Raw genomic sequence first — 14,357 nt, 5'->3', positions numbered from 1 at the left:
ACAAATCTTGCCTCCCCATCTGCCCCTGCAATATTATTTAGGAGCGCTATTGGGCAAATGGAATGCCAGGCTCTGATTGGCAGATCAGGGCTACCTCGTGACCGCAGATCGGCAAACCCCGGGTGGCATAAAGCCCAGGTAGTTCGCCCTAGTGTAGTTTAGATTCCCTCAGTCATCACAGATTCCGTACGACAAGATGGCCTCCCCCTTTCCTCCTCAGGAACTTCCGCGTATGCAAGTCCCAGAAAAGCCCTCCCACCTGAGGCATTTGATCGGAGCGGACCAATGGAATCACCGGGCGACTGGCCGTACGTCTCCCGGAGAAGGGCCGAGCAGGTAGCTTGTGTGTCGTCACTTCCTATATCCCTCTGGCGGACTCCATTAGGGTAGGATGGCGGCGCCCAGGGACATGGTGGTGGCGGGGGCTGGGACTGAAGCGCGGTGATCGCTTCCGTTCTTGCGCGGGGGTTCGCTGCGGGAGGGGGGGCGGAGAGTGTGTGAGAGAGAGCGCGCGCGCTGAGGGTGACGGAGCGGGGGGTAAGGGGGAGGGGGGAGGGACGGACAGCGACGGTGGAGGCGGTGGCTGCCGCGGCGTAGGGACTGTTTCTGAGGTGGGGGCCGCACGGGGCGGGCGGGAGGAGGGAAGAGTCTGTTGGGGAGGACCCGGTGACTAGGCTGAGGTGGGGAGAAGGGGAAGGCGGCCGGAGACCCTCCCTTGAGGAGGGAGCGCGCGCGCGCGCGTGTATGCGTGTGAGTGTGTATGGCGAGTGTGAGTGCGAGGATGCGGGGCGGGGGAGGGAAACCTCTGCGGGAGGCAGGGGGGGCGGGGCTCATTTGGAGACTCCTGGGATCGGGTAAGGGGGCTGCGAGTGGGGACCATGAGGAGAGGGGGAATTGGGGAGGGGGCGAAGAAGAGGAAGCGTCTGCCAAGGCTATGCAGGGGGAAAGCTTAGGGACAGATGTGCTGCTGACAGCTCTGAAGGGAGGAGGCATAGGACAGACCGACAAGGCTGTAGGTGAATGAAGATTTGGGGTGTGGAATCAGTTCGTTAATGGATTTTAGATGGAGCTCTATGGAGGGCAGTGCTGGTAAATGTGCGACAAGCGCTGATGTTTTAAGACTAAAATCCTATAGCTGAGAGTAGATAAAGATGGGACCGGAAGTGGAGGAGAGAGGACTGAGGAATAGAGCCAAAGGGATGGAACTTGAGAGTTTTGGGGTGGGGAGGAGGAGGGTGGGGGCCTTCGAGAAAGCTTGTGGAGTAAGTCAGAGGACAAGATACTCTGAGAAGACAAGGACAACAGAGAAGTCCTTGAATGGGGAAAGGGTAAGGTGATGGGGGAATAAGTATTGTTTTAGTAACATGAGCTAGAAGGTGTGAGAATAGGGGTGGGGGGGGCTGTCCTGGAGGGGAGGGGGTCCTGGAGGGGCTGTCTCTGAGGCCCCATCCCCCCCAGCAGGATTCCTGAAATCCCCAACACCCCCACCAGGGGCTTCGCTCCCCCCATGGCTGCCGCTAACAGCATTATCGTGCTGGATGATGATGAGGAGGAGGATGAAGCAGCTGTCCAGCCAGGGCCTTCCTATCCACCTCCAATTCAGGCCCCACCCCTGGCAGCAGCCTCTGATTCCCTCCAGTCCAGTGGGGAAGGCAGCAGCAGTAGTGGGGGCAGCAAGAAATGCTACCAGCTGGAGAATGAGAAGCTGTTTGAAGAGGTGAGCTGCAGGGGAGAAGTTCTCATGCCCCAGGGAGGGGGAGCCAAAGAAGCTATACTTAATCAGTTTCTCCCTACTAATCCTAACTTTTCCTGTCTTTCTCAATCTTCTCCCTTATCTCTTTTCCTCCAACCCCTTGGACTTCTCTCTCCACTTTCCCCTCCCAGTTTGTTGATCTGTGTAAGAAGCAGACTGGAGAACACCCTGAGGTCGTCCCATTCCTCTGTAACAAAAGGCAGCGTGCTCGACCTACGTTCTTGGCCTCAGCTGAGCTCCGAAATGTGCTCTCTAGAGTCCTCTCTCGTGCTCAAGCCCGGCCTACCAAGCTCTATGTCTACATTAATGAGCTTTGTACATTGCTCAAAGCCCATTCGACCAAAAGAAAGGTACCCCTGACTCCTGCTTCCACTGAGTCCCCTGGAGATGCACCTCCTGAAGATCCTTCCTCTAACCCTGCCCCTACTGAAGAAACTGCTCCTGACTCTCCACGACCTCGAGGTTCACGGAGGCAGATCCAGCGCTTAGAGCAGTTGCTTGCATTATATGTGGGAGAGATAAAACGACTACAGGAAAAGGAGCTGGACCTTTCAGAGCTAGATGACCCGGACTCTGCATATTTACAAGAGGGGCGGCTGAAACGTAAGCTGCTAGGACTCTTTGGGCGTCTGTGTGAGTTAAAAGCTTGTAGCTCACTGACTGGCCGTGTGACTGAGCAACGGATACCATTCCGGGGCACTCGATATCCTGAGGTCAACCGCCGTGTAGAGCGACTCATTAACAGGCCTGGCCCAGACACTTTTCCAGACTATGGAGATGTCCTTCGGGCTGTGGAAAAGGCAGCCACGAGACATGGCCTCTGCCTCCCCCGTCGACAGCTCCAGCTCCTTGCTCAGGATGCTTTTCGAGATGTTGGGACCAAGTTACAGGAGAGGCGCCATCTTGATCTTGTCTACAACTTTGGCTGTCACCTCACAGATGACTATAGGCCAGGTATAGAGAGTGGGGTCACATACAACTAGGCCTGTGGGGAGGGTGTTACTTCTTGGGCTTTTGAGTTAGGAATGCTGGGTCTATGTCTTCACACTGCATGTCTCCCTCCTCCCACCTCAGGCATTGACCCTGCATTGTCAGATCCGGTCCTGGCCCGTAGGCTTCGGGAGAACAGGAGCTTGGCACTCAGTCGGCTTGATGAAGTGATCACCAAATATGCAATGATGCAAGACGAGAGTGAGGAAGGTGAGAGAGAGAGAAGGAGGGCAGCCCGGCTTTCCCAAGGAAACTCTCCTCATAATGAAGACCTTCAAACAGCATCCACAGACTTGGGAGAGGTATGGGGGCAGACAGAGGATGCCAATATTATATCACATATTCTTTGAGGGCAGAATCCTGACTGTCCCTTAATTAGCTGTGAGAGGTGAGGGATTTGGGAAAATGATTTCATTAGAGGCTTTCCTTCTCCAGGGCCCTAGTGGAAAAAAGTCCACAACCTCCCCTAAGGTCTCCAAAATTGAAACAGATGAGGATGAGGAAGAGGAGGAAGAAGAGGAAGAGGAGGAAGAGGAGGAGCTCACAGATTCAGAGGAAGAGATGGAAGAGAGCCAAGAGGGTATAGGAGAAGAAAATGAGCCAGGTATGTGAGACATACCCTATCCAAGTTGTTTCCTCCATATTACCCATCTCTCTCTCCCAGTTTTTTCCTATCAATCACTTTCCATACTAACCTTGCCTCCTGTTTGTTTTTTTATAACTTCCAGGTAAGAATTATGTAGATTCTCAGTCTCCATCTCAGAGGACTGCTGAGCAGGAGCTGGACCCTGAACAGGGAAGCAATAGCAGTAGTTCTTCTTTGGAGGAAGATGAAGCAGGAATACCTGGAAGGAAGACACCTGTTCCCATTTGCCTTGAAAATGAAGACAATGGGGAACAACTCCCATTAGAAGACTTGTCCCAGGATGTTGAAAGCCCAGCCTCCCAACTATTTGAGTTGGTGATTGAAGCCTTACCCTTGGACGCCGTCCCCTCTCCTGAGGATAGGGACCTCCCTTCTCCCAAGAAGTGCCCAGTACCTCCCCTCCCCACCAGCCTCCTGGAGAATGGGGCAACCACTATTACCTCTAATTCCTTCAATGGTGGGGTGTCTCCTAACACCCTGAGGGTTCCTAGTCCCCCCCTCAAGAAGTCTCGGAAGGAAGACATAGCAGAAACAAAACTAATTGAACACAGGTAATATAGCTAGGAGCAATTTGGGATGGGGTGGGGAGGGAGGATGCTTCTGACCATAAAGAGTAAGCTACATGGGATCTGGGAGACCAACTTTTCCTATAAGTACTAATATTCAATTCCTGTTCCCTCAGCTGCATTGAGGTGCAAACTACAGATGAACAAGAGAATGGGAAGAGGTGTCACCTCTCCAGTGCCCCCTCCCCCTTGGCTTCTTCCCTGGTTCCAGTTGCTGACTCTTCCACTCGAGCAGATTCACCAAGCCATGGCTTGATAACCAGCTCTAGGTGTAGCCCGCAACCATCCAGGCCCCCTAGACCACAAGCTCCCAGGCCTGGAGTCTGCAAGGTCAGAAAGGGGGGTTAGGGAGGGGTGCTGATCTTTCTTGCTCTTTTTGTTCACTCTCCCTGTGATCCTACTACCTTCCCTCTGTCTTCCACTTATAATTTCTGCCACTTTTGAAGTAAGCTGTTACCTCATTTGTAAAATGAGGAATGTTGAACTGGATGACCTCTTTCAGATCTAAATCCTTTGATAGAGCTTCTCTCCCACATCTGACTGTCTCCTCCAACTTCTCCCCAATTCTCTTTTTCCTCTCCCTCAGATGAGTGTGGCAACACAATGTGACCCTGAAGAGATCATCATCCTCTCAGACTCTGACTAGCTGTTGGGTTTTCCCTGCCCTCACTTCCCACGGTTTTATTTTGGGGGGGAGGGGGGAGCTGAGCTGTATACCCTTTTTGTTGGTGTTTTGAAAAATAATAAAAACTTTAAAGGTTTATAAAAATGAAAATAAATAAAGTTCTTTTCTTATTGTAATTCTTATTTCTATCTTTAATATGCCTCCTCTGTTTCCTCGACACTGAGCAGTTCATGCCCCTTTCTCAAACCCTCTCCCTAATTTCTCACAGAAAGAATATTTAATTTTTTGGCTGTGTCCCCACCGGATCCCAATTTAGGGGGAGCGAATGCTTTTTGCTTACATAACTGCTTTACCCTGTAGATGTAATCTAACATTTTCCCTGGCTTTGCCTTCCACACAATAATCTTGTTCTCTTACATTTGACACTTGTCATGGCTCGCTCTGCAATCCCAGCTTGCACGCCTGCAGTGAAAACACACTTCCTACTGCCCAGCCCCCTTTCCCCAGCTCCCCTAGCGTAGAGCCACAAGAATAAGAGGACCAATCCAGCGCTAAGTTAAAGTCTTTTTAGCCAATCCACACCTGCTTCGGGGGGGGCGTTACCCCCTCTGAGAGAAGCAATCGCAGCCTGGAGGCGGGTAGGAGAAAGGGAGGAGACAGAAATGAGAGCCAACTAGCCAATGGTTAGCAAAATAGAGGTGTCTGTACTGCTGCCATTGGATAGTTGGCTATCATTTCTTTTTCCATTTGCTTTCATTTTGCCTAAGCGATGATCGATTGGTTTTTGAACCTATCGTCAATGAGGACAGGCTGGGTTAATATTTTAAAGGGAAAAACACCGAGTCGGATGAAACGGTAAGTGAGCATGCCGTGGTGAAGTTGGACTGGTACCTTTAACACGGAGCGAGGTATTTGTTCCTTAAAGGGGAAGTGGTCGAGTCGGCGAAATCTGTCCTAGTTGGTCGGCGTATTATGGGCTCGCTCCCTTAACGTCTGCGGGGCAGGGGGCGGGCCGGGGGCGGAGGGAGGAGGGAGACGGCGCAAGATGGCGGCGGGAGGGGCCCGGGCTGCGGCTCTGGCCGCGGAGTGAGGGGCGGGGGGGCCCGGGGGCGCGCGGCCCGGTAAGCGGGGACGCGCGCCTGGGGGGGGAGGAGGGATAGTCCAGAAAGGAGTGCTGGGTGTGCAGTGGTGGGAGGACCAGAGGGGGGTGGGGTCGGGTAGTGATGAGGGGTGTGGAGTGAAGAGGCGGGGCCTAGAGATGCAAGGGGGAGAGGCTTGGGGGGAGGATTCCATGAGGTGTGGCCTAAGAAGGGGGCGGGGCCTGTGGGGATTCCAGAAGACAGGATCTGAGTGGGGGTGGAGTTGTATATGGGCGAGGGGCGTGGTTAAATGGGAGAGGCGTGGCCTGAGGCTGCACGGGGGGTGGGGCTTCAAGGGGAGGGAAAGATGGGGGGAATACTCCGGGGAAATTAGTGGGACACTCACATCTTCTGCCTATGGTGGCAGAGCAGTCAAAAGGGGCAAAAAAAAAGGTGGGTTCCTGAAAGGAAGAATATGGCACTTTCTTTCCCTGGGCCTCAGTTTCCCCATCTGGAAACATGATAGCCAGCATAGCAGAATGGATATTATGTGGTCACAATATCAGGCCTGCAAGGGATCTTACAGGTGATCTGGTAGAGCCTCCTGGATTGACAGAGGAGAAAACTGAGGCCTGGAGATGGCTTGACCCAAAATCCACTATTCATCCAGTTTTTGGCAGTCTGGATCCTCCTTAGCCTAGGTGTCAAACTCTCCCTAGTGCCTATTCCACTGTATCACAGCCACCTGCCAGGTCTCTGAGCTCTCTTCCAACTTTAATATGCTCTTCTGTGCCTAAAGTCAAAGAGCGTAGAGCATGGAAAGAAAGCTGCTCCCCATTCCAAAGAATCCCTTACTTTCCTGACCCATCTCTTTTCTTTCTCTTCACAGAGACCCCCCCGGCCGCCCTTCCTCTTTCTCTGTTCCTGTGGCTGGGGGGGGGTGCCCCCTTCCCTATGTTCTTCCTCACAATGGAGCCATCCCCACTTTCTCCCCAGGGGGCCGCACTACCCCTGCCTATGTCACTGGCACCCCCCCCACTGCCACTGCCAGCAGCAGCTGTGGTGCATGTGTCCTTCCCTGAAGTGACCAGTGCTTTGCTGGAGTCACTCAACCAGCAGCGGCTACAAGGGCAGCTTTGTGATGTGTCAATCAGAGTGCAGGGCCGTGAATTCCGGGCTCACCGGGCTGTCCTGGCTGCTTCTTCCCCTTACTTCCATGACCAAGTCTTGCTTAAAGGCATGACCTCAATCTCACTGCCCAGCGTCATGGACCCTGGGGCCTTTGAGACAGTTCTAGCCTCTGCCTATACAGGCCGGCTTAGTATGGCTGCTGCAGACATTGTCAACTTCCTCACTGTTGGCTCAGTTCTCCAGATGTGGCATATTGTGGACAAGTGCACAGAGCTCCTTCGAGAGGGCCGGGCCTCTGCAGCTACCACCGCCATGGCCACTACAGCAGCTGTTGCCTCTGGGGCAGGAGGCTCAACCGGAGTTGGGGGAACAGGACCAGCTACCACAGTCACAGGCTCTGGCCGTCCCCATTCATCCAGCAGGGCTAGTGAGAATCAATCCCCTAGCAGCAGCAACTACTTCAGCCCCCGAGACTCTGGTGATTTCTCATCTTCTCATGATGCATATTCGGCCTCTTCCATGGGGGTAGCAGAAAGACGGAGTGGGGGAGGACCTCTGTTCTCCTCTTCTGTGATGGGCAGTGGGAGTGGTGCTTCTGGGAAGCTGCTACTAGAGGCAGATGAGCTGAGTGATGATGGAGGGGATGGAGTTGGGGTGGTAGTTCCTGGGGCTGGGCTACGGCGCCCTACCTATGTGGCCCCCAGCATCATGCCTCAGAAACACTGGGTATATGTTAAAAGAGGGGGAGGCTGCCCTGCCCCAGCTCCCCTTGCCCCTCAAGACCCAGACTTGGAGGAAGAAGATGAAGAGGAAGACCTGGTACTAACCTGTGAGGATGATGAGGATGAGGAGCTAGGTGGGCCAGCAGGGGGCCCACCAGGTGGAAGTTCTGGCCCTGGCCTAAGTATTTCTGATGTACGGACACTGACTGACCCCCCAGACAAGGGTGAGGAACAAGTGAATTTTTGTGAATCATCTGAAGACTTTGGCCCTTATGAGTCTGGGACAACTGGGACAGGCCTGGATGACCCTGGAGGGCCAGCCCCTTCTTCCTTTACCTCCCATCAACCCCGATCCTTGATGCCCTTGGACATGCAGGGCAACCAACTCTTAGTCTTTCCCTCCTCCTCTCAAGCTTCAGCCCAACCCCCAGGAAGCCAGGCTGAACATGGAGCTGTGACCATGGCAGGGTCAGGAGGGGGCAACTTGGGTGTGTCTGGAAGTGGGGGGAGTTCTGGGGGAAGTGGTGGTGGGGATGGGAACAAGATCTTTCTCTGTCACTGTGGGAAAGCTTTCTCTCACAAGAGCATGCGAGATAGACATGTCAATATGCACCTAAACCTGCGCCCTTTTGACTGTCCTGTATGTAACAAAAAATTCAAGATGAAACACCACCTGACGGAGCATATGAAGACCCACACAGGCCTCAAGCCTTATGAATGTGGAGTGTGTGGGAAGAAATTCATGTGGAGGGACAGCTTCATGCGGCACCGTGGCCACTGTGAAAGGAGGCATCGCCTGGGGGGAGGGGGGACCCCAGGGACTACAGGGCTACCCAAGAGAGAGCCTCCTGGGGGGGGCAGTGGAGATGAGGTAGGAGGGACCACTTCTCCCCCCAACAGGAGAGTCTGGTCCCCACAGGGAACACACAAGGTGGAGATGGGTTTCAATGGCAGTGGAGGTGGACATTAAGGAACTATTCCCTCATGACTGGATCCAAAAGCTGGAGAAAGCAGTTGCTGAGTAACTCCCACAATCCTCCCTTGTTTGATGGATAACCCTGGAAAGGAGGAGCAGGGGCATGAGCCAAGGACTTGATTCCTCAAAAATCCTTGGTTTCAAGGGAAAGGAGATATGGGACTATATCATATACCCTCTCCTCTATGAATTTGTATATAAAGAGGGAAATTCATGACAATTCTCTTCCCCCTCCCCCATTAATCCCATTCCATTCCCCAACATATGAGAAACCCTGAAACTGAGCCCTATACTTTCCCCTTCACTAGTGGGAACAGGTAGCTAACACTTAAGACCCAGCCCTTCAGGTTATCCAGTACCTGGGAAGGGTTTGATTAGTGATGTGTCCAGAATCCTCAAGAATTCCAGGACAGGTGGTCTCATTTGTAGTTTGTACTTGGAGTCTGTGTGTGTGTACCACTGTGGTGACTAGGCCTGCCACTCATTCCTTCTTTCCTGGACCCCGCCCTCCTGCCCCACTTTGACTCGAGAGTGAAACCTATATCCATTTCTTCCCATCCAGCACCAATCCCTGCAGTGAGTCCCCAGAGGGGTATGCACATATTGGGGCTTTCAAGGTCATGGAGGGAGCCAGTTCGGGGAGTTTAAGGTTTTTATTTTTTAATTTTATTATTTTTTTTAACGGTGATTAAAATATTTATTGGTCTCTTCACTTGACCTGACAATCACCTGTCTTTCTTTGCTTATGGGAGACAAGGAAGAGAAAGTGATCAGGGTGGGGCTAGGGATATGGGGAAGGTAAGTCTCTCCAAAATGAGAGGGTTGTTGGACTGACTCCTAAATCTTCCCAGGTGTGACATGCCATGATTTTGCTGCCCAAGACCACCCCAAGACCAGGGAAGGGAGCAGAGACTTGATATGGTAGGGGATGGGAAGATCTATTCTGGGTATGTAGTTGAGGAAATGAGGAAGGACTTCATGAGGGGTGGGGTGAGGGAACTAGAATCTCACCTTCTGCCAGTTGCTTCTTTCCTAGAAGGGGATTCCCGGTACTTGCCTTTTAGGGGAAAGTGAAACTGAAAGGAGAACCTCTTAACGGCAGCAGTAGCTGCTGCCGGGGCTTGAGAGAGGAGCTATGAAGCCACTGTGCCTGCTCCTCGCCTTGGGTGAGGTGACCCCCTTTCCCTGAGACCCGCTGAGAGAGCTGAGAGTTGTCCCTTCCCGATTGCATCATGGTTCCAAGCGCTCTAGACCCCATTAAGATTGGGGTCGTGGTGGGAGGTGACTCCTTGAGAATTTGGCCTTTCCCCCAGCTACCTCCTCTCCCTAGGCATACTGGCAGTGAGATGGTCCGATGCTCGCCCGGGGCCCTCGAAGTTGGAGTGCTGGTTTGTCGAAGAGCAGGGTGGTGGTGGGGGCATGCTTCGGGGAGTGACCAAGCGACCTGCCATGCTGCTGCTGAGACAGGGGCCTGGGGAGCCACCACCTAGACCTGACCTTGATCCTTCACTCTACCTGAAAGTGTATGGTAAGTGTTCTCATTTGGACACCCCAGAGCCTCCCTAACTACCCGGAAAGGAGCTTCCTCGTCTTGAAATCAGCTCTGCCACACCACTCTCCACTTTCCTTCCTCAAGGAGTTTGCAGCAGTGGTATAGTGAAATGAGGCCTGGATTTGGAATCCTGGTTCTCATCTGAATTGTATCATTTATGAGCTGTATGATCTTGGACAAGTCACTTACCTGAACCTATAAAATGGAGATTATTTGTTTTGTAAGAATCCTAAACTCATAGATCATGAATTGGAAGGGACCTAAGCAGGCATCTAATCCAGATTCCCCCAACCCCCTTTTCAGTTGAGAAAACTGAGGCCCAAGGGGATTAAATGAATATTAAAGTCAGATCTGACTCCAGTCACTCCCTTTCCCAGAGAATTTGGCCGAGTTAAATGTGTACACTAAGCTTTGTACATTTTAAGTGTTATATAAGTGTAAGCCATTATTCTAATTATTTTAAGAAGTGTATTCTTATTCTTAATTAGCATTAATATTCCCACTCCAAGGCCCCCTTCCCTTTGTTTATTGAGGCCTTACCAAGGTGATTCTCAGCCTTCACCCCAAACTCCTCTTGCCCCTGGGAGATCTACCTAAGGTACCACCTATCTACTTTACAGTCTTGACCAGTCCTAGCTGACACTCCCTCTTTCTCCTGTCCCAGATCCTGCTGGCTCTCTTGGAGATGCCCTTCAGGGGTCACCAGCCCCAAGCTGTGAGTTGAACCACTATGTCCCCAGCCCTGCAGCTTCGGACTGGGCAGCTGGTCTGACCCCTGAGCCTCATTCTCCTCGGTCCTTGGATGGGGCTTGGCTAGTGGTCAGCTTAACTAGCCCCCAATTTCGACTCTCCAGTCTCCTGCAGCTGTCTCAGTCCCAGCCTGTTCCCTCCCCAGTTACCCTAGCAACAGGTAAGGGAGAGAGGTAAGGGAGTGGGAATTGCCTTGGAGTGAGAGCCAGACCAGGGTGGAGTTGGAGTTTTGAAAATCAGGGCTGTGTTCCATAGGTTTAATCAATCAGTCAAGACATTTAAGGGGGAAGGTATTTAAAGTTGGTGCAGAACCCTGATCTTATATCTAATGATCTGCCCTACCCTCACTCCTAATACAATTTGTATGCATTTTTAGGTAATGAACATAGTATGCATTTCAGTTCTTTGTGTTTCAGATCTATTTGGGCCAAGGACTTCTTCTCATTTAAACTTTGGATATTCCCTAGTGTCTCCTATAATAGGCACACTAACTTGTTTCTGAATCCTTAAGACTTCAGGCCCAGAAGAGTATTGGTTCTCTTCTTCAAAGCCTCCCACCCTGACCCTCATAGACCCACTTATTTGACTTAAATAACAATATACAGTCTTGTCTGCCCCCATCTCCCTGCTTATTCCCATCCCTGGCCTTTCTGAACTCTTTGTCTTCCAGGGGAGATTAGAGATGGCTCTGGGTCAGAATCACACAGAACCTCCATTGCCAGTCCCCCATCCCCATCTGGGACCCATTCCCCAGCTTTCCACCCACATTGTTTTTAGCTTTGTATACTTCAGTAAACTTGATCTATACAGACCAGCTTCTCCCCAAATCTGTTACTTACTATGTGTAAGAGCTTCTAGGTACAGCAAAGGCTTAGGGTATGGATTGAGTATGGGTATGTACATTAGTATGCATGGAGGTTCCTTTAAAGAATTATGTCATCAACCGGATCTCAAGGCCTCTTTAAGGGCAGCTTTCAAAGGATCATCCACTCAAGGGTCTGATACCCTCTCCCATCTTAGTCAAACATCTGATTGGTCCCTGTTCCCCACCCCTCCAAGACTAAAGGTATTTAATGAGTGGGGGGGGGGGGAGAAGAAAAGTGTTGCCATGGCAACCTGGGACCAGAGAAGAGGAGTTGTCAAGGTGACAGGGGGAAATACAAGGGTCTTCTAGATTTACTAATTATGGGGGAGGGGAAAGAGGGAAGGAAAGATAGAAATTGATCAAGAGAAAGATATTGAGAGATGGGCCTCCCAAAAGGAGTGCCCTCATTAACTCAATTTCTCTACAATTTTCTTTTCCACAAATTCTTTCCTATTCTTCCCTATGTTTCCCTTTGCCATCTCTAATCTTCTCTTCCCCCAATTCTCACTCACTATCCCATTTCTCTATTCATTTCCTTCCCCTTTTTTTACCCTATTCTTATTCATTTGTGCCCAATTCTCTTCCCTTCTCCCTATTTCTCTCTTGTATTTCCACTGTTTCCAAAGCTGTGCTGACAGTCCTCACCCGCTCTCCTGCCACTGTGGTGCGGCCCACTAAGAAGGCTACTTTGGACTTGAGCTTTACTTATTGGCCTCCCAATTCCGGTAGGGCCCCTTCTTCCTTGGGCCCCCCTCCTTTTGGGCTGGAGTGGCGGCGACAACATCGAGGGACTGGACAGCTGCTCTTGGCCGTGACTCCAGGACTGGGTAGCCAGGCTCTGGGATCTCCGGAGGGGGCAGTGGCATTTGCAACCTGGGATGAGGAGGGAGTGGAGGGCCCATGGAATGGGAATGGAACCCTGCTGCTGCCTGCTGTGCAGCTGAGCCAGGAGGGTACTTACTTGGCTACAGTCCACCTTCCTCACCTGCAGGCCCAAGTCGCCCTGGAGCTTAAAGTACAGAGTAAGTGAGAGAGGGACCTAGACAGTGGGACTGACATGGGGAAGGGGGAGTGGAATGTATGGAAAGAAGCTGGGTCTATAAGGAAATTGAAGGCAATATTAAACTGGGAGGGTAAAGGGTTCTGGGTAATGGGAAGAGGCAAGTTAAAGCTCTCTGAGGGGAGGCTGAGATAAAGCTAAAAGAGAAAATCATGTTTAATTTCCCTTTGATCCTGATAATCCTAATACTCTTCCTCCTCTTCCTGCAGAGCCCCCAAAAGTGACCCTTAGCCCATCACCTATAGTCTGGGCATACCCAGGCCAAGCTCCCCCAGAGCTTCTCTGCCTTATTTCCCATTTCTACCCCCCGGAGGAGCTAAACGTGACCTGGGAGTTTCATAGTAGTATAGGAGAAAGGAGCAAGGTGGCAGGTGGCCAAGCTTGGTGCTCTAGCTATCGATACCACCCTGATGGCATGGTCAGCATCTCTGCATACCTTCGCCCACCCTCGGTAAAAGTGGAGCAGCATGGATCCCACTATGTCTGCCGGGTTCACCACCCCAGTCTGCAGGCCAAATCGATCAGTGCCCAGGTGTCTCTGGAAGTGGCAGGTAAGGAAGGACCAGGTGATGGGAGAGAGAACAGTCTATGGATCCAAAGGATAAGAGCAGGAGTCCAAGACAAAATAGATGTGATCTCCCACCTCTTCTGTACCCTTAGGAGTCTCTGGGCCTTCCTTGGAAGATGGAGTAGGGTTATTCCTCTCAGCATTTCTCCTTCTTGGGTTGATCAAAGGAATTGGCTGGATTGGTAAGTCTTTGCTTTTCATTCTCAATCTAGAAACTCCCCCCCCCCAAAAAAAATCCCTCCAGAAGCCTAGCCCTAGGCTGTAACCCTGTCAGTTCTCCTAATAGAAAACCTTTGGGCCATCTTGTTTATTCACTATGTTTCAAAATTCCATCTTCATTCTCCTCCTTTTCTTGTAAGTTCTGTACCACCAAGCCCTCTAACACACACACTTCCCAGATCTGGGGTATTTAAGCAGAATCACCTTTCTAATCTCCATCTCTCTTCCACAGTGGCCTCCCTGACTCTTTCCATGGAAACAAAGGACAAGGTAAATGGCTCCTTGGTGCCCAAGGTCCTACCCTATTCTCTCAAAACTGAATTTAGTACCCATTTTTATCATCTTTTAATCATATCAGTCTATTAGCCCCCATCACCCATATAAATTCTTTATTTTCCCCACTATCAGTCCATAAACCCATTCCACTCCACTCCCTAACATTCATAATCCGGGATCTGCAATTTATTGATGGTCATGACCTTGGGCAAGTCATTGGTCATCTCTGGACTTCAGTTTTCTCATATGTATAAAGGCGGGAATTGGACTCAATAACCTTAGCCCACATCACACATTTCCCCCTTGCTCCTTATTGATCAGGGTCCTGCATCTCCCATTTTCTCATTCTTCCAGAAATCACAATGAGAAAAACACTGAGCTGCTTAGAACTCCAGGAGAGTCCTGATTGACCATTATACAGATGGGGATGTGGTTTGGGGTTGGGAAAAGTATGCTTGTGAGGTTAATAAAGTTGGATTTGTAAGAATGGTTCCAATTGTGGCTGACTTGATTCACTCTATAACCTGGTCCATTTTCCTCCCATATCTCTTCAATATTCTTAATTAACAACTGAAGTTT

At 51.1% G+C, this 14,357-nt stretch overlaps 3 protein-coding genes across 10 annotated transcripts; all 3 read left to right on the top strand.

Annotated features, from left to right (window-relative positions):
* The first annotated feature begins 232 nt into the window (after positions 1 to 232).
* DAXX (death domain associated protein) lies at positions 233 to 4,756 on the top strand. 6 transcript variants are annotated; one of them, XM_056818009.1, is made up of 8 exons: positions 233 to 336; positions 1,462 to 1,717; positions 1,885 to 2,707; positions 2,828 to 3,045; positions 3,179 to 3,347; positions 3,472 to 3,940; positions 4,072 to 4,285; positions 4,542 to 4,756. In XM_056818009.1, exons 1-8 carry the CDS (start codon positions 233 to 235, stop codon positions 4,599 to 4,601), a joined length of 2,313 nt encoding a protein of 770 aa, XP_056673987.1. In that variant the 3' UTR covers positions 4,602 to 4,756. The 6 variants fall into 6 exon arrangements, with proteins under 6 accessions (XP_056673987.1, XP_056673988.1, XP_056673992.1 ...); XM_056818010.1 differs by having other exon boundaries at positions 265 to 386; XM_056818014.1 differs by lacking the exon at positions 233 to 336 and adding an exon at positions 520 to 611 and having other exon boundaries at positions 1,492 to 1,717.
* A 576-nt stretch (positions 4,757 to 5,332) lies between these two features.
* On the top strand, positions 5,333 to 9,205 carry ZBTB22 (zinc finger and BTB domain containing 22). Of its 3 annotated transcripts, none has more exons than XM_001377523.4 (2): positions 5,333 to 5,435; positions 6,549 to 9,205. In XM_001377523.4, exon 2 carries the CDS (start codon positions 6,614 to 6,616, stop codon positions 8,480 to 8,482), a length of 1,869 nt encoding a protein of 622 aa, XP_001377560.3. In that variant the 5' UTR covers positions 5,333 to 5,435; positions 6,549 to 6,613; the 3' UTR covers positions 8,483 to 9,205. The 3 variants fall into 3 exon arrangements, with proteins under 3 accessions (XP_001377560.3, XP_056673999.1, XP_056673998.1); XM_056818021.1 differs by having other exon boundaries at positions 5,431 to 5,488; XM_056818020.1 differs by lacking the exon at positions 5,333 to 5,435 and adding an exon at positions 5,593 to 5,701.
* Positions 9,206 to 9,458: 253 nt separating this feature from the next.
* On the top strand, positions 9,459 to 14,269 carry TAPBP (TAP binding protein). The gene is made up of 8 exons (XM_007483679.3): positions 9,459 to 9,654; positions 9,819 to 10,016; positions 10,705 to 10,950; positions 12,282 to 12,677; positions 12,925 to 13,266; positions 13,376 to 13,465; positions 13,735 to 13,772; positions 14,133 to 14,269. The coding sequence occupies exons 1-8, from the start codon at positions 9,624 to 9,626 to the stop codon at positions 14,142 to 14,144; spliced, it is 1,353 nt and encodes a 450-aa protein (XP_007483741.2). The 5' UTR covers positions 9,459 to 9,623; the 3' UTR covers positions 14,145 to 14,269.
* The last annotated feature ends 88 nt before the right edge of the window (positions 14,270 to 14,357 follow it).

The sequence above is a fragment of the Monodelphis domestica genome, chromosome 2, assembly GCF_027887165.1.
Source record: "Monodelphis domestica isolate mMonDom1 chromosome 2, mMonDom1.pri, whole genome shotgun sequence".
Lineage (NCBI taxonomy): Eukaryota > Metazoa > Chordata > Mammalia > Didelphimorphia > Didelphidae > Monodelphis > Monodelphis domestica.
The sequence above is the reverse complement of the archived record's forward strand: the minus strand, read 5'-3'. Positions and strand labels throughout refer to the sequence as shown.